The sequence below is a fragment of the Lygodium microphyllum genome, chromosome 8, assembly GCF_053477565.2.
Source record: "Lygodium microphyllum isolate KBCC chromosome 8, Lygodium_microphyllum_v1.1.10, whole genome shotgun sequence".
Lineage (NCBI taxonomy): Eukaryota > Viridiplantae > Streptophyta > Polypodiopsida > Schizaeales > Lygodiaceae > Lygodium > Lygodium microphyllum.
This window is the reverse complement of record NC_141142.1, coordinates 4,760,280-4,782,170: the sequence shown is the minus strand read 5'-3', so window position 1 is coordinate 4,782,170 and position 21,891 is coordinate 4,760,280. Positions and strand designations below refer to the sequence as shown.

Here is a 21,891-nt window from a genome sequence, read left to right as displayed (position 1 = left end):
TCCTTTGTCTTTCGGTGCATTCACAAATTCACATGTTTCTTTCCTCTATTCTTCATTTTAGCTTCTCATTTTAGCTTTACTTTTGTTTTTATTTGGCACTAAAGCACCTCACTATAAAACTCTAGTATGCAGACTCTAATCATAGCCACCAGAATTTTGTGTTTCGAGGTTTCGAGGCTTTGTTTCACATTTCGTTTTGTTAGCTACCTTGAGGTTTCGAGGCTTCAAGAAAATATTATTTATAATAATTAAAGTTATTATATATTAGTACTATTAGAGGAAGAAAAATAGATCCATATATAGTATTTATTAGACGAAGAAAAACATATCCATAAAATGAAAATGTTCATTCCACCTAGATCCTAGAGTCAAAAGTCAAAAGCTTAAAACCAAAACATCCATTTCACCTATTGATTTAGAATTTAGCATTCACGACTCACAAATTAAAATGTATAGGCTACAATATACATATAAATAATAATAAACAATGTAAAGTGAAAGTAGAAAAGAATGTTCATGAGTGAAAAGCTTGTGAGGAGTCATTTTCGCTTAAGGTGAGAGGCCCAAGGTAGAGGGAAAGGTGGAGGAGTGTGCAAAAGAGGTGGAGGACAAAGAGGAGGAAGAGATGAGGTGGAGATGGAGGAGGAGGTGGAGTAGGAAGAGATGGAGGAGGATGAGGAGGTGATAGGATGTGCAAGGAGGACATAGAAAAATGTGGGTTGTAATAGAAAAATAGCCCACATGTTCTTTTCGTCCTAATCTTAACTACTAAAAGTGTCTAAGAAAATGGATCTCATCCAAACCCTTGACCCTTGCAAAATTAAGAAGGTTGTGCAAAATGGATGCATGAACCTTGCAAAATTAAGAGGGGGAGAAAGAGAGAAGTTGCTAATTGAGAGAGAGAGAGAGAGAGACATGTGTGTGTGTGTGTGTGTGTGTGATGATGTGGGAGGTAATTGGGCATGCAAGATGGGTGAAAAATATGCTAATTGTAAAAAAGAAACAGCCCCCATGTTCTTTTTAATAATGGAAAACTTTTTTAAAAATTTTCGTTTCACGAGATTTTTTCATTTCGCAAAACCAAACGAAACATTTCACATGTTTCAAGGTTTCATGTTTCGCCAAGACGAAACACATTTTTTGGTTACTATGATTCTAATCTCTTTTGTAGGATTTTGTATTTCAATTTTAGGGCTAACATGCAAGTTTGCACTAGTTATTCTTGGACTAGAGACATGGGTTGCTCATTATTCATTTGTGGTTCCATCTTCCTAGGAAACTTGCTTTTCTACCAAGATGGAGGCTTCCCCTCCCAAGGCAAATCTTCACGCATCTCTTGATACTACCATGACACGTGTTTCTCCATAGCTCCTGAACCTGGGGTGCTTCATCTTCATCCTTCATCATGGACCTTGGTTAAGACCGACATCAAGTTCCTCTTTTCTCCTTCAAAATCAACACCCATGGTTGAGAGGGGGGTTCCCACCCTTCACTTGGTACCTCCAGGTTTTGGCATTGTCTTTGACATGAACCTCCCTTCCCCATCTCCCTTTCGTATGTCCTCACCCTTTGCATTGCATGATGATCACCATCTTTGTAAAAGGGCACTTGTGCAAGTGAACAATTTTTCCCATGAGGAAAATTTTCCAAGTGGCACCTTGCTGCATGCACATTCTCATCATGTAGCATTGATCTATACATCTCATTGTGCAAAGCACCCCTAAGTGAATCCTAAGCCATCCCCATCAGTGATACATGCCCCTCACCCTTGCGAGTGGCCAAATACATGATGTTTGTTTTTGTGATTTGTGAGTAAACTATCCCTTTATTTCCCACATGGGCACAATTACTCCATCCACCCAAAAAAAAAAAGTTCAAAGTGGTTTTACATCGACTTTGAGGTCCTGGTAGGCCACTAGGAAGCTGATGAGCACCCTTTGTCCCTTGGCCTCTCTAGGGTGGCCCTTTGGACTCCCAAGATGAGATAATCATCACCTCTACAATCTTGGTAGGTTCTTGGACAACCAACATGCACACATTGACCAATGCACTAGCTGCTTTGGAGTGGGATGTCTCGAGGTAAACACGGGGCGAGCTACGCTTGCAGTGCCTTTCCATTAGAACAGCCCCAAAACTCAAACTTTGATGTTCAAAAGAGTTTTTGTGTCCAACAAGCAAACTTTCCCAGTTTGGTTGGTTCCTCATCTATAAATAGATAGTGTACTCAGCCATTCAGCATCACGTTCATTTTAGCCATCAGTCTACTCCAACTAGTGGCTGTCCAGCCCTCAACCAACTACTGCCACTCCCTCTTCAGCCCTACACAACCAGCTCATTCGCGGGTATGCTGCACTTGCACAGATAGAGTGACAAGTGCCATCAGGCACCTTTCACAAAAAAGAATAACTTCTAAACACATCGGTCATCCAAACTATGATGTATGCAGCATCTATATGAACCCCTATCCTCCCAACATACAAGTGGCAATGAATGGAGACGACTCAACATCAAATCAAAATTGAAGTAACCCCATGTTGCTAAGGCTGTATTCCAAAAATCACCTCAATTAGGCATATAAGAGCCATGAACCGAGACAGAATCCTTAATTCAATTGATTGTTTCAAACAAAGATTCGACAAGGTTTAAAAATTTTATACATGGAAAATTCCGTGCACATGAACAGTTGTACACATCAAATGAGTGTCTGATATTCAACCCCTTATATCTCCAACAGATCAGGCCCCAGGAAGACATCCAGTCCACTTTATGCTTCTTTATGCAGAATCTACAGTCGTTATCACTTTATGAAACTTTAAACATCACTGCTAATATTAAACTGAACTGGTTTAAGGCTTACCATCATACCTACTCCAAATCCATGACCCAAGCCCACCCCACAACCAACACCTGCTTGCACGTTCTTGATGCCAATTTTTTTAATCTGTCCATACAGATCCAGCATATGTATTACATGCCTACAAACAAAAGAACTACTTACAATAGCTGCAGCAACCTTTACCAAATTTTGGAAATGGTGAGATAAACTGCCTAAAGAATTAACAGCCCCGCCTGCTGCCTCACCCAAAACTGGGACAGCCCCTGCAAAAGGTGGGGGGGAATAAGGAGTTTTACTACTTCAATGAATCAGCTGACTGCTGCATATGTAAACAAAAACTCAAACATATTGACCAACTTAAGTAATGGTCAGAGGGTATTTCCAAATTTAACATACAAATAACACCACATCCTACAATACGTACTACAAATCCATTTCTCATTAGTAGACATAACTCCCAAACATACCAGCATAGACATGTCACCAATAGCATTAATGTGTTTTGCAATGAACAGGGTGCCTGATTATATTACTAAAAGAAAAATCAGAAGTTAAATATGGCAGAGCAATAAGGGGGTTGCTAATAGAAGAGCTTCAGCAACATCAAGTTAGAACAAGCCTCTCAGCACAGATGTGGAAGCCATGACAAAGCGGTATAGATTCAACAGTGGGTGCCATCTTACACCATGAAAAGCAAACAGGCTATGCCACCCAAAGTACACTAGTGGTGCCATTTCACAAAGTAGGAGACAACTGGGCTCCTGCTGGTGATGGAACGAACCCACTGTCCTCTTGTGGTTGGCCACCTGCTGCAGCAGGATGTTGGAGATCTCAAAGCATGGTCTTTTCCTTGTTACCAACACTCTGACGAGTGGTTGAGATGATCATTCTATTTTGTGATGTTGAATCTAACCATCCCTCTTTTCCTCCACGGGTATAGATTCTTTTTTTTTTAAATACCAAACCAAAAAAAAAAAAAAGGATAAGTCTAGTGTGGTTTCATCGCCTTTGATAGGCCACTAGTTAACTGATGAGCACTTTTTGTCCAATGCCTTGGTCTCTATCGGTTGCACTCTTTGTCCAATGCCTTGGTCTCTTTGGGTGGCCCTTTTGGGCTCCCAAGGTAAGATAACCACCGCCTCTATAGTCTTGGTAGGTTCTTGGGCAGCCATCATGCACCCCTAGACCGATGCCCTTGCTCCTTTGGGGTGGGACCCCTCAGGGTATTATAGGCTGAACTATGCTTGGGTACCTCCTGAATTTCAGTTTTGGGCTTGAGAGGGGGTGTAAAGCTTTAAAATGTGTATTACCAGTTAAACAAGATGAATTACCAATTAGACCTTTGTTAGCCCATTTAAACAGCCCCGAAACTCAATATTACCAAAGTTTTTGTGTGCCATAAGCAAGCACCTAAACTTTTGGGAGGACCATATCTATAAATAGAGAGGCTGCCTAGCCACTTGCTCATTCCTATTTTGCAGATTCTCCATCAGTTGACGCCCTGTTCCATTGCAATCCACACACCTCTCTAGGGGATATCTTGCTTTATGCTTTTTCCCTACAACCAAGTGCCCTGATCAGCCATCTCCTCCAATTGTGTTTGCTGCACACAACCTGTCTTCAACCTATTTAAAGCAGTATGCAGCTCGCAACACCATTAAGGGCTGTATTTTAAGCCCAGCCTGTTCATACATCAGCTGGCATCAACATCTGAGCTGTCAGCTGCGCATTTTCTGCCTGCATTTGCTGTCTGCACCTGCCACCCAGCACATCCACGTAATCGAGGTGCTGTCGACTGCCTTGGGACTGCTGCATGCTTCATCAGATCAGTCTTCTCCAGGTTCAGCCCTGTGTTTTCAGGACAGTGCAGGTTGCACAGCTGCCCTCAGCCATTTACAAACAGCTGGCCACACAGCCAGAGGCTGCCTGCTGTAATTCAGGATTGGTTCAGAGTATGACACTCTCTCCAGTTTGTATCTGCCCTAGTCCACTCTAAGGCATAGAGGTTCAAGGCTTTGTATTCACTTATCTTCAGCATTTATTCTTCTTTTATTCCAATATACTATTCACCTTTGAGTTCTACTATTTATCATTGTGTTTTGTCTTTGTGTTCTTTGCTCCTCTCTCTTTCTCTCTCTCTCTCTCTCTCTCTCTCTCTCTCTAGCAGTCCCCCCTGCTTCAAGCAGGCCCTCTGCTTCCAATCCACATCAGCTCTGACACGCACAACAGGTCAACAGTTCTGATGCAACATTTGCTCGCCAAGTCATGGCAGTCGTGGTCAACGTCTCCCTGTCCCGTCACATCAGTAGCACCTGTCAGCCCCTGCCCGTCAGCCCCCTCACCATCCCTCAGTCCCCCCGCCCCTATTAACAGTAAACCTGTCTTTGAAATGGCTATCCCTCACCTACACTGAAATGGTCGCCCCCTATCCTGAAGTATTCTGAATCCAGCTCTCCCACAGGCCCAACACAGCAAGAAGTTTGCCCCCAAAATGGAGAAGGTCCAGATAGAGTAGACGATTACAAATGCCATCAACAAAGTCAAGGAGGACTATGACTAATGGACTGTGAACAGGCAATTGAATAATAAGATTAAAAAGCTGGAATTGAGTATCAAAGCTCAAGATGAGGAGATTCAATCACTTAAGCAGTAACTAACTGAAATTCAGCTCAGTCCCAAACTAGAAGAAGGAGAAATTCAACCTAGCATGACCAAGGAGCTCACCTCCAAGAGGAAGTACAACTACTCCAAAAGAAGGACCCTGTGAAAAAGATGGGTGTCAAAGGCAAAAGTTGTAACAAGTTACACTTGTTAGATTCTAAGTGAATTTTGGTGTCAGTTTGCCCCTAGGACCATTAATTGGCCATTAAGTGTCAGTGGTGACAATAGGGACTAGGCATTAATTAATGGATTAATGCTTGTCCAAGGGTCAATTAATGCATGGGACCACTTTGGGTTGCAAATGGCCTAGCCACTTAATTTTTGGATGGGCAATGTCAATTTTTTGGGCATGGATTAAGGGCTGAATTAATTTTAATTAAATGGCTGGAAATTGCTGAAAATGGATTAAGAAAGCTGCCACTTGGCAAAACTTTCCCATGCAAGTGGGGGAAAGGCTAAATAGGGCTGAAGGGAGAGGGAAATCTCGTTTTTTCATTTTGGAGCTGTTGGAAAGAGGTGTTGGACTGTTGCTGCCAGCTTTTGGGGCCATTTCCCAGCCATTGGAGACCATTTTGGTGATGAAGATTGCATATTCTTGACCTTGGGAAGCTGGCAATTGCTGCTGATGCACTTTCTCCTGAAGATCACAGTCTCTGATGCTCCTATTGTTGTTGGTGCATCCGTTTGGGGCTGGTACAACAGGGCAGCAACTGATTTTGATCAGTTCTTCGCGACAAATCTCAAAATTTTCTCTCTCTACAGCATTCTCTCATCTCCTTCAGCCTATGCTCAGCCATTCTTAGCAATTCTTAGCCATTCGGAGGAGATCTCAGCCATTTTTGGTAGCCTGATCTGTAATTTCTGCAGTAAACCCTAATTTATAGCAGAAATTAGGGTTTAGCAGCCACCTTGGGATTCATACCAGAGATTGAAGGCTCAAGGGACTGAAATCAGCAGCTGATTATTGAAGATTATCAAGGGATTTCAGGAGCTAGCCCATCCCAAATCGATTTGGGGCAGCATTTGGCCAGCCAAGAGTCAAATTGGAGAAGAAGTCCTGGGTGAATCAGGGGGCAAATGACCCAAAAGGCTTGCTGGTCATTTATGACAGCAAGAGCAATTGGTTAGCAAGAAGAGATTGAAGAATCTCAAGTTGTACTCCTTCCAATTGAATGAAAGCTAAAGAAATACCACAAGGGGCACCAATTTTGGGGCCAACAAGGTGTCTAGTATCCAAGAATGTTATGATAAAGTGTGTATTTCATTTTATGTGCATTTATTTATTGCTGTAATTAACTCTTAAATCAGGTTATCACCACCCATTCCAAGAAGGAAGGCTGGTTTCAACAAACTCGCCTTCTACAAAGGAGAGAGAGTGGTAGTCATGGAGAGGTGCACCAATGACGGTGTGAGACCTATGTGACTAGCCTTGCAATGGCACTTTGGAATTGTAATGAAGCCCTTCAACTAGATGTGAGAGCTTTCAAGGAGCCGTTCAAAGGGAGAGATATGGTGTTCTACTCAAAGACACACCAAGGACCACATACTGTCCTCCCACATTGACAAGCTATAGGGAGTCAGCTTATAGAAAGGAGACATACACAGACCGCAGTAACCGGGGGTCAAGAGTAGCAATGTTATTCAAGGAGGAGCTACAGCAAATGATCCATGTAGTCTACAAAGATAAACAAGCCAAATACATGTTGGTGAGAGTGCAAGGTGACGAGCGCACTTTGAATGTCATCATATGCTATTTCGCCCCTATAATGTTCCTATACGCCCCACCCAAAGGGCAATCACCATTTATGGCTTTGAATGAGGATACTTGGGAGTTCTAAAAGGAGGAAAATGTTATCTTACTAGGAAACTTTAATGCTAGGACAACCTCCCACCAGGTATCTTTCCTTGATGTATGTGGATGTATGTGAGGAGATGCTATAAGAGCAGCGTGTATCAAAGTTACAACTAAAGAGAACATCTCAAGATATAGGGGAAGTCACCGAATATGGGAGATACCTTGTGGAGATGAGCATAGCACACAAATTGGCCATCCTTAATGGCTTGGCTAGATACCCTCTATTTCGATGCCTTCACATGTTATCCCCATCGACATGGTGCCATCACAATAGACTATGTACTCACTCCACCAATGCTAATATCTCACATCCAAGACCTCTTAGTATCACTACACCTCCTCGGAGTTACAATGGACCATGCCTATCTATCATTCAGCATTGACCTCCAATTCATTGATATGCAAACCAATCATGCAACTAACTGACACCTAAGATTTTTTTCTAGAGAGAGAGGATATCTATGAGGTGGAGATCCTCAGATTGTTACATGATATAGACCCCGATGTTCCATTACAAGAGCTGACTCAACAATTCAATGAAACCCTACATATAGTCATAGGTGTAGCCTTCCCATACTCACGACCCACACAGAGAGCCCCCAGCTCAAAACAGTTGGTATGATGACAAGTGCCGCACCTGCAATGTCAATGCATAATTGTCCCCAAGATGGACACACCATGTCGACCCCCTATATAGGCAGAGAACCACTCACAATGAGGGGTGACATGAAAGGAAGCACCTAAATCGAGAATCCAGGTATGCATGTCATCATCTGTATCTGCAAGTAAAGCATGTGCACCAAAGTGTGAAGAGACAAAGAGTACGTCACTCCCACTATCATTGTTATGAGTAACTACATTCACCTCTTCAATTTTTACACTACTCTTCTTAGGCTGACTGTCCTTCTTCTCTTCCTTGTTGTCATTTGTCTTCTTGCCTTTTCCTTTCTCTTTCTTCCATTTGTAGCAATCACATTTAAAGTGACCCTTCTTGCCACAATGATGGCATTCAACATCTTTGCCACGTGTTTTACTACGTCCCTTGCTATCATATTTGCCTTTCTACTGTGACCTGCCCCTAGCATGCAAAGCACTGGAAGACTTACCGGATGCATTGTTCTGCCGATTCATTTCTTCCATAAGTAGAGCACTCTCTACATCAGTATACAAAAGGATCACATTAGAATTGCTCATAGCAGTCCTGAATGTATCCCAACTCTCTAATAGAGTGCAAAGCAAGAAAGTAGCCTTAAATTGTAATAGTCTCTGCACTAGACACAATAGCTATTTTGGATGGTGTTGTGAGTCCTTCACTCTTAATCTTGAGTTTTACTCTTGTGATGTTACGCCGTTGACCGAGGTTCACTCTATGTATATGTAGTGCTGGCTTTTGGATTCTAGTCCTTCATTTCATGTTACACCATGCCGTGAATGGTTGCATTCCTACCGCATTGTATCTGGTTCAGTTCGCTTGGGTGATGACAGGTCACTTGCTATTGTTGGCATTAGGGATGTACAGCTACAGTTCTCTACTGGCAGTATTTTTTTGTTACAAGATGTACATCATGTACCTACGCTTACACGCAGTCTTGACTATCTCAACCCAAAAGCTATGTGGTAGGCCTACATGGCTAAGCATATTGCGTACATGCTCCTAGATGGTTAGCACAAGCCATACAAGCATATAGAGGAACATAGAAAATTGGATATTGGGTTTGCCTACCAAACATACTCATGCAGAAAGGACATCCACTAGCATATTTCTCCAGAAAATTGAAGAGTCACGAGAGAAATTTTTCAAGCCATGGACCATGAGTTATTAATTTTTAAAGAAATTTTGGCCCATTTAAAGTGTTTCCATGCGAACATGTCATTTTTGCTTTGAAACAATGATCTTCTATGACAGCCTTGACCTATACCTTCTCCTTGATATTTTTCATTTTTATTGCCCATCGTTCCAATACATGGTTTGTCTGTTATTAATCATGAACTTCAAGGCAACCAGCTGGCTGAAAATGGAGTTAAACTCACTCAACTAAGTAGACACTGCTATATCCTCTTTCATACGCAAATCCATAAGCTTTTTTAGCCAATACACTTTGCTTGCAGCACTCTTCTGTGCATACAGTTCTTCCAATCTAGTCCATATAGCATATGCAGAATCCAAACCTTCAATGTTCAACAGCAAGACATCAGAAATCGATAGCTCTATAGTTGAGCATGCAAGCTCATTTAACTCATCCCAATCGTCCTGTTCCATATCTAGGGGGCTTTGCCCCTTGTGTTTTAATAGGCTTTGCCTGCTTCTTTTGCAACAAGATATTGTAGCACTGCTTTTGCCAAACTGCAAAGTTATGTGCTCCTTCAAGCTTCTTTATGTGTATCAGATTATTGTTGTCATTGCTGCCAGCCATGATTTTCAGCCCAAATGTGACCAAAAAAAAAAAAACGGCAAATGCAGGCCCAAAAAATGTCACCCAAGTGACCAAGGTACAAACAAGCACCAACAGCAATAAATGACCACGCAAAAGCACAGATTTCAAATCTGTAAATAAATTTTCAGAAGCATCAAACCATGTGCTACAGCATTCAACAACTGATTACAGCTGTTCCAAGGGCATATACATCACATTACAAAGAAATCCCAAATTTTAGCTGCAATTTCTGTTGTACATGTACCCACAAGCATAAAATTTGACTCGAACAGTCAAAAGCCCCAAAATTTTGTGCTCAAAGCATCAACCACACATCTGCATTTTCTCTGTTATGCATAGAACAGACCAATTTTGCTAAAATAGATCAGCAAAACCCCCAAATTTTACTGACCAATCTGTCCCAATTGCATTAATACATGTTCCCAAAAGCATAAACCGGGCAAAATTAGCAAAATTTCACAAAATTTTGCAAAATCCCCAAATTTTCCAGGTCCAAATGTGCACCAATGTTAGGCAATCTGACTAAGCTGAACAGAATTTCACCAATACGATAAAAGACCCAAATTTTATAGGTCCAATGTTGAGAAACTTCACTCAAATGAGCAAAATTTCAATAATTTTGGCGAAATCCCCAATTCAAATGCGCACAATGTCTGCAATTTCTGACGCAAATGCCTCAATTTTGCATGAACAGTACTCAGTTTGGAGAAGCCCCAAATTTACGGGCCAATTTGCACAAATCTGACCTTTTGTGCTTGTGCGCGCGAACACCGGTTAGAGGAAGGCGTTTGAAAAAAGATTTTTTTGAAGAGAAAAAGAATTTTTGGATGACACGTCTGTTGACCCGTCAGGCATGTCCTCGCCCCGCTAGTCCCATCCCCGTCGCGCACTCACCCCACTGGTCCCGTCCCCGTCGCGCACCAATAGCCGTGGCCCATCGCATGCGCTGGACTGTCAAGCACCGAGTGCTACTACCCACTGGTCCACGCTAGACCAGTCGCCTGGTCCTGCCCGTGTCGCTGGTCACCTGAGATTATTTCCTTTGCTCACAAGCTTGCCTACCACAACCGACTGCTCGACTGTGACAACTCCTCGTCGAGTCCACCTGAGACTCTTGTAACACCTGAGCTGTCTCTTGCCAGCTGTGATTCTAGTTTGTAGAGACAGGTTAGGGCACGAAGATCGAGATAGTCATTCTTTACATGCAGGGAGAGACAGAGATAGTGAGATAGAGCAAAGTAGAGAGTGAGCACGTTTGTAGGTACAATGATGAGTGTGTTCCTTTAGATTTTTAGATAGATATGTCAAAAGATGATGTACCAGCGAGACACTAGGGTTTGCGAGGAGAAACACAGAGTAAACTCGGCAAACATGGAGAAGAGAAGAGAAGAGAGGAGAAACTCTGATGAATGAAATGATGAAGTTCCGAATCATGGAGTGAATGTGATATAAGGGAACAAGGGTGCCATAGCACAAGGAAGATGATGAAGACAGCCACGAACCACAAACCGCAATGTCCTCTTGAAGGGGTGTGAGGGTAGTGGAGAGGCTGGAAAGAAGAGGTAACGGACTGAATGAATCAACCATGAGCAATGAATGAGAGAGTGGCCTATAAATAGGCACAGTAAGTCTAAGATGATGCCCCTTTTTGGGGCTGCAAACCCTAAACGCAAAACGTAGAAATGCAAAAAATGCAAACTGCAAATGAAGGGTGAAGGGTTTCTCAACACCCCCTTTTAGGCCCAAGAAAGGGGAACAAGAGAAGAGTGAGGTGGAGATGCAATGCTACATGTTGAAGAATGCTCATGCAGTAGGTGCCACTTGGACAGTGTCCCTCCTGGGGAAATAATTCACTTGCCCAAGCACCCTAGTACAAAGATGATGAAAACATGCAATGCATAGGAGGAATGTCTGACTTTGTGTGGTATCGAGAACCATAAGGATATGCCCATACTTGATCTCGAGAGGTGGCTCCATGCTAACCGAGTGACCAAGGCAAGAAGAAAAGAGGAGGAAGAAGATGTAGAGGATCCCTAAGATCCAAGATTTCCACCGGAAAGGGAACCTACAGTAAAAAACAGTAGACAGAGTGAACTGGAGAACCCGAAACTCAACCTCGGGAGAGAAGCCACTAGCTCCGTGCATCCATATTGAAAGGAATATGAAGGCCTCGTCACCAAGTCGCGGCTGAACCTCCGAGGTCCCGATCTAGGTGGTACCTAAAGATCCTGGGTATTAGTAGAAGAGATGACTGGTCGAAGACAGCCACCCCAAGAAAGTAGAGGATGGGTGAAGAACTTCATGTGGAGTAGGTTCCCCCTCTGAGGTGGGAGGTGGAGGAGCCCCCGCTGAAGTCAAAGAAGAAGTAGATGCCCCGTCTGAGGGCAAAGAAATAACATCCCCCTCTCAATCCCCCTCTGAAGTAGATAGAAAATCCAAAAACTCATGGATCACGGACTCCGAAATGTCTGATGACGAAGGAAGTGCTGCCGGTCATGCTGAAGAAGGTATCTGGGGTGCCGAAGAGCTCCCAGAGATAGCCTCTCGAACCTGAGAAGTCGAGGGCGGGAAAGAGTAGGCCTCAGAATGAGCAAGAAGTGGGCAACAGTCGTTGTCTCTCAGTGGAGCAGACTGGGTAGCCGAAGAAGAGGAAGGAGTCGAGCAGCCACTGTCTCTCGAAGGAGCAGACTGACAAGGAGACGGTATCAAACAATCACTGTCTCTCGATGGAGCAGACTGCAGATCCGTAGATCGTGGAAGCCATAGTACCTGAAAATAAGTGGGAGAAGACTGCCGCTGGCATTGCAACGATCTCTAGGAGGTCATAGCACCAATCGATCCTCCATGTGCTCGAAAGGACTTAGTGCGCATTGGATGCGTCTTATTGCCTTGAGCATAGTGCTCTGATAGCCGATGTAGAACGATCTCTGTGGCCCAGAAAGGAGAGGTGGCACAAGGAGTGCCTGGTGGAAGACGCATATACTCCGGGTGGGTGGGGAGCAAAGGTCGAAGTCAGCAAGCATCGATGGTGTGTCCAGTGATGCCACAGTAGAAGACCCAGTAGTCTGGTTATCTGTTGGTAAAGAAGTCATGGATACCAGTGTGCCTTGCTAAAGAAGGAAGAGGTCAACCACCATGAACCACGAACCGCAATGTCCGCCTCGAGGGGTAATGTCCGCCTCGAGGGGTGTGAGGGCAGTGTAAAGCACGAACCACAATGTCCGCCTCAAGGGACGGGAGAGCAGTGGAAGGACTCGAAGTGAGCTGCCAATGGGAGAAGAATGCAACCAGCAATAAGAGGTTACAACCAATAGAAAAACACAAGTGAGAAGAGAGAAAGACTAAAAACGCAAGCAGCAGGTGAGAGAGACTAAAAACGTAGACAGGACAGCCTACAAGAGAGAGAAAGTTTAAAAATGCAGATAACAAAAGAGAGAAATACTAAAAACGCAAGCAGGACAGCCTACAAGAGAGAAAAGACTAAAAACACGAGCAGCAGGACTGTGATGACGTGGCAAGCTGTACGGCAACAGGTCTGCACAGGAACAGCAATCGCCTGGCTAAAATCAGCTCCAAATCAAGCGCCAACTAATAGAGATAGCAATGGACAGCTTTGATTGAGATGTCCTCCATGAACGGAGTGTGGGCAGCAAGCTGAACCACTTGAAATCTGCAAAAATGAGATTTTGATGCAGCGGAAGAAGAAGAGAAATGGAAGCCAAACCCGCCGCCAGTCTTTGCCTTCACTGGAGTGGAGGATCTTTGCCGCTATTTGAGCAAATCCAGCTCTGATACCATGTCAAAAGATGACGTACCAACGAGACAGTAGGGTTTGCAAGGAGGAACACGGAGTGAACTCAGCAAACATGAAGAAGAGAAGATAAAAGAGAAGAAACTCTGATGAATGGAATGATGAAGTTCCGAATCATGGAGTGAATGTGATACAAGGGAACAAGGGTGTCGTAGCACAAGGAAGATGATGAAGACAACCACGAACCACGAACCGCAATGTCCTCCTGAAGGGGTGTGAGGGTAGTGGAGAGGCTGAAGAGAAGAGGTGACGAACTGAATGAATCAACCATGAGGAATGAATGAGAGAGTGGCCTATAAATAGGCACAATTAGTCTAGAATGGCGCCCCTTTTTGGGGCTGCAAACCCTAAATGCAAACCCTAAACGCAAAACGCAAAAATGCAAAAACGCAAACTACAAGTGAAGGGTGAAGGGTTTCTCAATAAGATATATATGTGTAAGTACAATTGCTAAGGGTGTGTTAACACCCGCGCTTATTTAAAGGCACAAGGGCCTTTATTCCCAACACCTAACATACTAAACCCATAAACTAGAGTACAAGAGCCGTTTGGACACTTTGTTTTTTCACTCACTCTGATTTCTTACACTCGGAATACACTTAAGAAAAGCTAAAATCCTAACTGCGTACAGTGCACAGAAAAAGACGCACACACACACAGTGAGGATAAGTTCAGGACTGTTTGTAATTAACAAGGAACTCACTCAACCATAAAAACTTAAAGGAACCCACCAGTAAGAGAAGATCCCAAGACATAGACGGGTGATCGAATCCCCAAAGGTAGAACCAAGATAAGAACACAACTGGAAAGCCAAACATAGCAAGGAGCGACACCAACAAGGAGGTGGATCTGCCCAACCTCATCAACCTGATTGACAACTTGGCAGAACAAGAACTCAGTCATGGAAGGGCAGCTCGGGCCATGGAAGCAACGAAGAACTTGACCTAAGAAACTTTCCTGAGACGATCCAACAGATCGCAAGTAAATATGACACTCAAACCTGGTTGGAACACCACAACAAATCTGCAGAGGATATCATAGCAGATCTTGAGGAGGAGAGAAAGCTAGTATGTAAGGCTCTGCAAGGCATAGTCACGTACAGCCAAGATCAATAAACTAGGAGCTTACGCCAGAGCATGGAGATGTAAGCGATCCAGAGAGTACTAGCCCTAGCAGGCAAAAATCGAACAAAGAGTGAGAGAACGCTAGAAAGAGACCTCAAGCTGAGCAAGCTTTTGACGAAGCGGCTGCTAGATAACACGGCAACCAGCAAAGCAGGGCGCTACAGCGTTGGCAACATCGCTATTGGCAAGGTTGGGAGTCAACCAAGGCTCTAAGAGCCAATCGAAGATTCCCGTGGTAGCGAAGCAGCTGGACAAATACCAAGCAAACCACGACCCCTATACCTTTGTGGAGCAGTTTGAGCAGGCCTGCGAGGCCAAAAGTCTCACTGATCCTACTCAACGCTCCCAAGATTTCAGACTGTGCTTAGGTGACAAGGGCCGGACCTGGTACACAAGTCTGGATGCTGCAAAACGAGCCAAATTCTCTTCGTTAAGAGATTTTCTGAACCTGGGTACTCCGATAACCTGCTAGTGCGACTTATGAACGTCAAGCATAGAGAGAGAGGACATCCGGGATTACGTGACCCATGTAGGTAGCCTCTTCAAGAGAATCCCTATGAGCAAGAGACCAACCAAAAGAGCGGTGTCCACGATATTCATTAACGGAATACAAGTAAAGAGCTCTACAAAGCCTTGACCACCAACTCGATCTTGTAGCGAGATGCACTATCAAGGGTCTTTGACGAAGCTATGAGAGTGGACGACCAGCTCAAGGAGAGAAGCTCCAAAAAGGTCGAATCAAGAAGAGTCGAGCGCCAGGAATTCCAAGAGGGCCTCAGCACCGAGTGAGAGACCAGGCTCAAGCGCTCAGGATAAGGGGAAGGGCACTGATTCAGGATAAGAGCTAGCAAAGATTAAGATAGCCATAGCCAAACTGCATGAGATGATGAGACGACCAACGCGCCCACATGTCCAATGTGTGCATTGTGGCGGAAACCACCTGCCAGCCGAGTGGTAGGATCCCAAGTCACAACCTTGCACTAATTGCGGTAGGTTCAACCATGACGCAAATACATTGTCGACTACCTCGGAGACTTCCATACTCGCAGCCTTACGATCAATCCTACCTTGTGAATAAGCCACCGAAATTCTTTGGAAGGGGGACCCCATTGACTCTCCCGGCACCTGATGACGCTAAGCCGACCATCCCTAGAATGGAGATAAACCTACAGGTATCCCTAGACCACCTGGACCCTACGTAGCCCATCCACCGAGTGATACTCCAATCCACTACATGGAGGAGCCAAACGGCAATGAGCCTTATGTAAACCCTTATGTGTCATACGATGAAGAAGACAATGCACTCCTTATGGACTACCAACCAATACCGGTGATGGCCGTAGATAGAGGGAGAGACAAAGGCCTAGGAGGACAGACACAAGAGCCAATTGTGTGTTGGACTTGCAATCACCCACGACACGTTTCTTTGCGTCGCCCCGAGAGGGAGCAAGCTAATAGAGACAAGCCTGACCTAAGATGCATTGAGTGTGGAATTACTCATCTCTTTGTCGATTGCCCTAGATGGAAACTATCCTCTAGTTCGGCAAATGAGCCATCGGTTTCATTAGGGTTGTTCGATGTCAAGACGCTCAATGGGGAGACCACACCTATCCCATTGCATGTCATGACCCATGTGCAGACAAAAAGCAGGCTAGCATATCATTGCCAGGGCCAGGCAACCTTGACGCGACCTCAATCGGAAGGAAGAAATGACCAAACACTAAGGTCACGCTCAGAACCGAACTGCCACGACACTACCTCCTCGATAGATCATTGATGCAAAGGCAGAAACGTCAGCTCCGAAGACAGCTGTGATGGGAAGTACTAGGGTCGGGGAGTACCCCAACTAGAAGCGTTAGCTCGAAGCCATCAAGAAGATGTAGGAGTGGGTGAAAGAAGCCCAAGAGCACCTCAAAGGCACGGAGCCCATACTAGAGGACGAGATCGATGATCTCTAAAGCATAAGCACGCCAATCCCGCCCCCACAACTAAAATCGAGGGATACGACTGCACCACAAGCAATGCCGCTTAGTCAAAGTCTAAATGCTACGAGCCAGTGAATTAATCAAGGCCATTGGCCAGACACCACGGGGTCAAGAGAGAGACAAGCAGCTAGCAACCTTCTTAATACATTGGTGACCACCCCTGTGACTCTAAGCTTAGGAGACCTACTTAGGTAGCATCCAACGCTATGGCGAGAGCTAAAACAGTGGGTTGAAGAATCAAATGAACGACCGGCTACAAACTTGCATGAGCATGACGCAGAAACACAAATACCTAGTCTAATGCTATACTCTGTACCTAAGTCCTTGCACGTGAAAGCCTTTTGGGAAGGCACAAAGATATATGCAGTCCTGCCAAACTTAGCTCTTGGAGATGTCACAAGAAAAGGGATCGTGGACACGGGAGCGGGAGTTAGTGTGCTAAGCCATGCGGTGCTCTAAACTTAGGGTGAACCACAATCGAGACTGATAGAGAACTGGGGCAACGGTCTCATCTTCTTAGGCAATCGAACGGAGGCTGTAAGAGTAGAGATGGACACCTTGAAGACTACACCAGTTGACCTAGAGGCTATCTCCACCATGTTGAAGGGTGATGGCCAGATTAGGAAATCCTATGGGGGCTTGACCAAGTATATCTCATGCCTTGAGGACGAGCAAGACCGGATGCATGTTCTTGCAACCATTGACCTGTCATTCTCAGATAATGAGGAGTATGAACAAGCCATTAGGATGATTGGCAAGCTCAAGGATACACTCTCAATACCAGTCTGCATGATGGCTGGAAGCCTACACGAAAGACCCCAACCCTGTTACATTTCAAATCTCGAACAATAGACGAGAGCTCCTGGAGATCCTAGGATATCTGACCGACAAGTTGGCTGGAAATCCAGCAACGAATCTCAAGCCACTCCAAGATCTCTTGGACGAGCCAGAATGGTGATAGTCCAAGGTGCACAATTTAAACTTGAGGTACAATTGGGCTTTAGTCCCCAACCAACCAAAAGAGACGTATCAAGACTTGGGAAAGGGGAAGTGGTCAAACAAAAACAGCTCTGATGGCGAATATGAAGACTGTTACTCCTTCAGTGATGAATACGAAAGGGAAATAGATACTATAGAATATGACACTAGGGGACGAGTAATCGAACAAATACAAGTTGACTCCAGACCACGCAAGCAGAACGCCTTTAGGGAACAGAGAGGAGTCATGCACATGGACTGTAACCGAACCTGGTTGAAGCACACAGGCACAAATGACTATGAGCAGGCAGGTCTAACCCAACCAAGCAACACGCCATTGCTAAGAACGGATTCACCTTCCGAGCTACAACCACCAAGAGAGACTCCCTCTTCTAGCAAAGATGGGGAGTTCGATTTTGAGTCAGAAGGCAGTTCAAAGAATGATACTGAGATACCTCGACCTCCCAAGACTAGATGCACCAAGGGGGCCCTACCAAAGCGATTCACGAAATTCAAAAAAGGAGATAGGATAGTGATCTTGCTAGGAGCCAAACGACAAGGGCAAGTAAGTGAACCAATCGAAGGACCCACCAAGGTCAAGGAGGTCAATTTAGCCAGAGAAGGGGAGACACTCCAACCTGTCTTTATAGCCAATGACTTGACTGAGGAAGAGGAAGCAAGTCTCATTGCTCTCGTACAAGAGTATATAGACGTCCTTGCTTGGTCACTAGAGAAGCTCAAAGGGGTAGACCCGAGTGTGATGACTCACAACATATCCATGACACTAGACGCAACGCCAATCAAGCAACGACCGTATCCCATGAATCCAAAGCACGCCCACACCGTCAAGGAAAAAATTGACAAGCTAATGAGAGCAGGATTCATCTACGAAATTGAGCACACAGAATGGGTTTCACCCATAGTCATCGTATTGAAGAATAATGGAAAGATTAGAGTGCGTGTCAATTACAAGAAGGTAAAAGCGGTATTAAATAACTGCCCAACTGTCTTCTACTGACTCCTTCTTAAAGCACGAGAGGTATCTCCCTTCGTTTTCCACCCAGCCACGCTTAGTAGAATTCAGGAACCGTATATGTCTAGCATGTTGCCAGCTGTCAATTTCTTAGGACTTATACTAATTAATAACTCTCTTTTGAATTGCCTTGTTCCTACCTTCATTCCTAAGCCTCCCAAAACCCGTACGGGCGCTCAAGGCTCCAGGACGGTCATCTCTCGTGCTATTTCCCCATAAGTTACATTCATTCATTAATGTAACATTTCCTCCCCCTTAAGAATCGGTTTCGTCCTCGAAAACGATACTTGGGAGGTCCAACTGTAAATTGGGAAACCTTTTCCTTAAAGTACTTACTCAATCCCATGTTGAGCTTTCTTCTAAACAATCTTTCCATTTCACCAGATATTCTTGATAAATAGTATTCCTTGTTCGTCTGTTATGAACATTTAAAATTCTTTCTAGTTCATGTGGAATAGATTGGTCACCTAATAGCTCCTCAATGTTATCATTTAAGATTAGATTATCCATATCACCCAGTTTCTTTCTTAGCTTACTTACATGGAAAACTGGATGTGTTTTACTACCAGCAGGGTAGTTGGAGCTTGTAAGCCTGTTTCCTCACCCTCTTAAGTATTGTGAAAGGACCACAATACCTAGGTGAAAGCTTTGGACATCGTCCCGTTTTCATGGTTTTAGTTTGTTCAGGCACTTTAAGATAGACCAATTCCCCTTCCTCAAAGAAGATGTCTCTTCGGTGAGGATCTGCATAAGCTCTAGCTTCTTAATATTTTCTTGAGCAAATTTTAATATACTATTCATATCCTCCAAAAAATCCTTTGCTGCCTGAACCCTTTCCTGCATAGGAGCTCTGGGTTGAAACCCATACATGAGCATAAATGGACTATATCCAATGGAAGAGTGTTTGGCACTGTTATATGCAAACTCTGCTATCGGTAAATATACTTTCCAATTAGTTTGCCTTTTACTTACATATGCTCTCAACATATCTTCAAGGATTTGGTTAACTCTTTTAGTTTGCCCATCAATTTGCGGGTGCTCCGCCGTGCTCATGGTAAGTTTAGTATCCAACTTCCTAAATACAGCGCACCAAAATTGACTATCAATTTTTCTATCCCTGATCAGAAACTATATTTGCCGAAAGGCCATACAATCGGTATATGTTCTCTATGAACAATCTAGCCAATTCTGGTCTTTTAACATCAGTAGAAGTTGGAACAAACCTAGCCATTTTGGTTAACCTATCCACAATCACCCACACAGAGTCGTGCCCCCTCTGTGTTCTGGGTAGCGCGACAATAAAGTCCATGGAGATACTTTCCCATTTTCCTGAAGGAATCTCTAATGGGTGGAGAAGTCCTCCCATTTTCTTTATTACATTTGACTACATAGTCAAGGACGTCCTTATTCATTCCACGCCAATAGAACTGCCTTTTAATAAAACTATAAGTCTTATTAACTCATGGATGTCCCGCACTAGGGGTATCATGACACTCAAAGAGTATCTGGCACCTTATTTATTCATCTTTCGGAACGCATACCCTACCCTTGTAGAGTAAATAACCATTATCAATGGTAAAATTCTTCCACTTGAATCCCATTTGAACAACCCCTAATGCTCCATTTCCTCGCTGAATATCCTCAGATGTTCCTTCCTCAATGGAGGCCCTTCCATTTGGATCCCCATTTTCTATTGCTTCCCATGTGTTGGAATATGCCGGATCAACCTGGCATTTCCCTTTTAAGGATTCAAGCAAATCGGAAGTGAACTAAGTAAAACTCAATTCATTTATGATGGGCATTCTGCTCAGTGAATCAGCCACTATATTATACTTTCCTTTTCTATACCTTATCTCATAGTCGAACTCTTGGAGGAGTTCAGCCCATCTGGCTTTACGCCCTTGTAGATCCCGTTGGTCATTAAGCCACTCAATGCTTTCATGATCCGACAAGATCAAAAGTTTGGCACCGTACAAATAGTGCCTCCATTTCTTCATTGCATGTACTATTACATATAGCTCCCTCTCATACGGTCTAATTTCTTGCTTTCAAAAGCAACCGATCGACCTTCTTGTAATAAGACCGCGCCTACTGCCCTGTCACTGGCATCAGCTTCAACCACAAATGGTTTATTGGGATCCACAATTAATAGTACTAGAGTTGTAGCAATAGCTACCTTAAGTTTTTCAAAACTTTCATTTTGGTATGTTCCCCAATTAAAGCTCTTCCCTTTCCCTTTAAGTTGGTCCGTCATTGGAACAACTATCTTGACATAATCTTGAATGAATCTATGATAAAATCCAGATAAACCTAGGAAGATCTGCAGCTCTACCAGGTTCCTTGGAGATAGCCATTCAATAATTGCCCTTACTTTTTCTGAATCCATCTTGATTCCCTCTTTCAAGATAATATGCCCCAAATATTTGACCTCTTATGCAAAGAATTCACATTTAGTTTTCTTCGCATAAAGGGAATGGGTTCTTAACAATTGGAATACTAACCATAAGTGTTCCAAATGTTATTTTCTTAATTTACTAAAGATCAAGATATCATCCAAGAAGACTACTACAAAGTGTCCTAGATAGGGCCGTAACACACTATTCATCAGCTTCATAAAAGTAGTTGGTGCATTAGTGAGACCAAAAGGCATCACCAAAAAATCATAATGCTCGTATCTAGTACGAAATGCCGTTTTAGGAACATCCTAGGCCTTAACTTACTTAGTGAGAGCCTGATCTTAAGTCAATCTTTGTGAAGAATTTTGCCGCTTGTAATTGATCAAAAAGATCTTCCATTCTGCGCATAGGAAATTTATTCTTCACTGTTATCTTATTAAGTGCTCTATAATCAACACAAAGTCGCATAGAACCATCTTTTTTCTTTACCAATAAAATTGGCGAAGCCCAAGGTGAATTGTTGGGTTGTATTGCTCTTGGAAGGAGTCCAAATTTGTATTCATTAAGGCTTTCGAAGCAGCTCAGGAGTTGGTTGCAACTGAGATATCTAGGGAACAGGCAATCAAACAGCATCTCATTACGTCGTATAACAAGAACACGATCATGGCCACAGAGTAAGAGATCGAGAAGTTGAAACAGCTTGCTAATGACTCCTTTTTCTTGCGAAAATGGTACGCTCTTCGATTGCAATGGAAAATAGAGGGATACCAAATAATA

At 43.7% G+C, this 21,891-nt stretch overlaps 1 protein-coding gene across 1 annotated transcript in view; it reads right to left on the bottom strand.

The window, feature by feature from the left end:
• LOC148031920 (dynamin) overlaps positions 1–21,891 on the bottom strand; it is a 115,192-nt gene that overhangs the window by 63,975 nt on the left and 29,326 nt on the right. Inside the window, exons 2-3 of the mRNA XM_087684000.1 lie at positions 3,020–3,099; positions 2,866–2,941 (exon numbers count right to left, since the gene is read on the bottom strand). Of these exons, the coding sequence (XP_087540126.1) occupies positions 2,866–2,941; positions 3,020–3,099 (156 nt within the window). The remainder of the gene's footprint in view (positions 1–2,865; positions 2,942–3,019; positions 3,100–21,891) is intronic.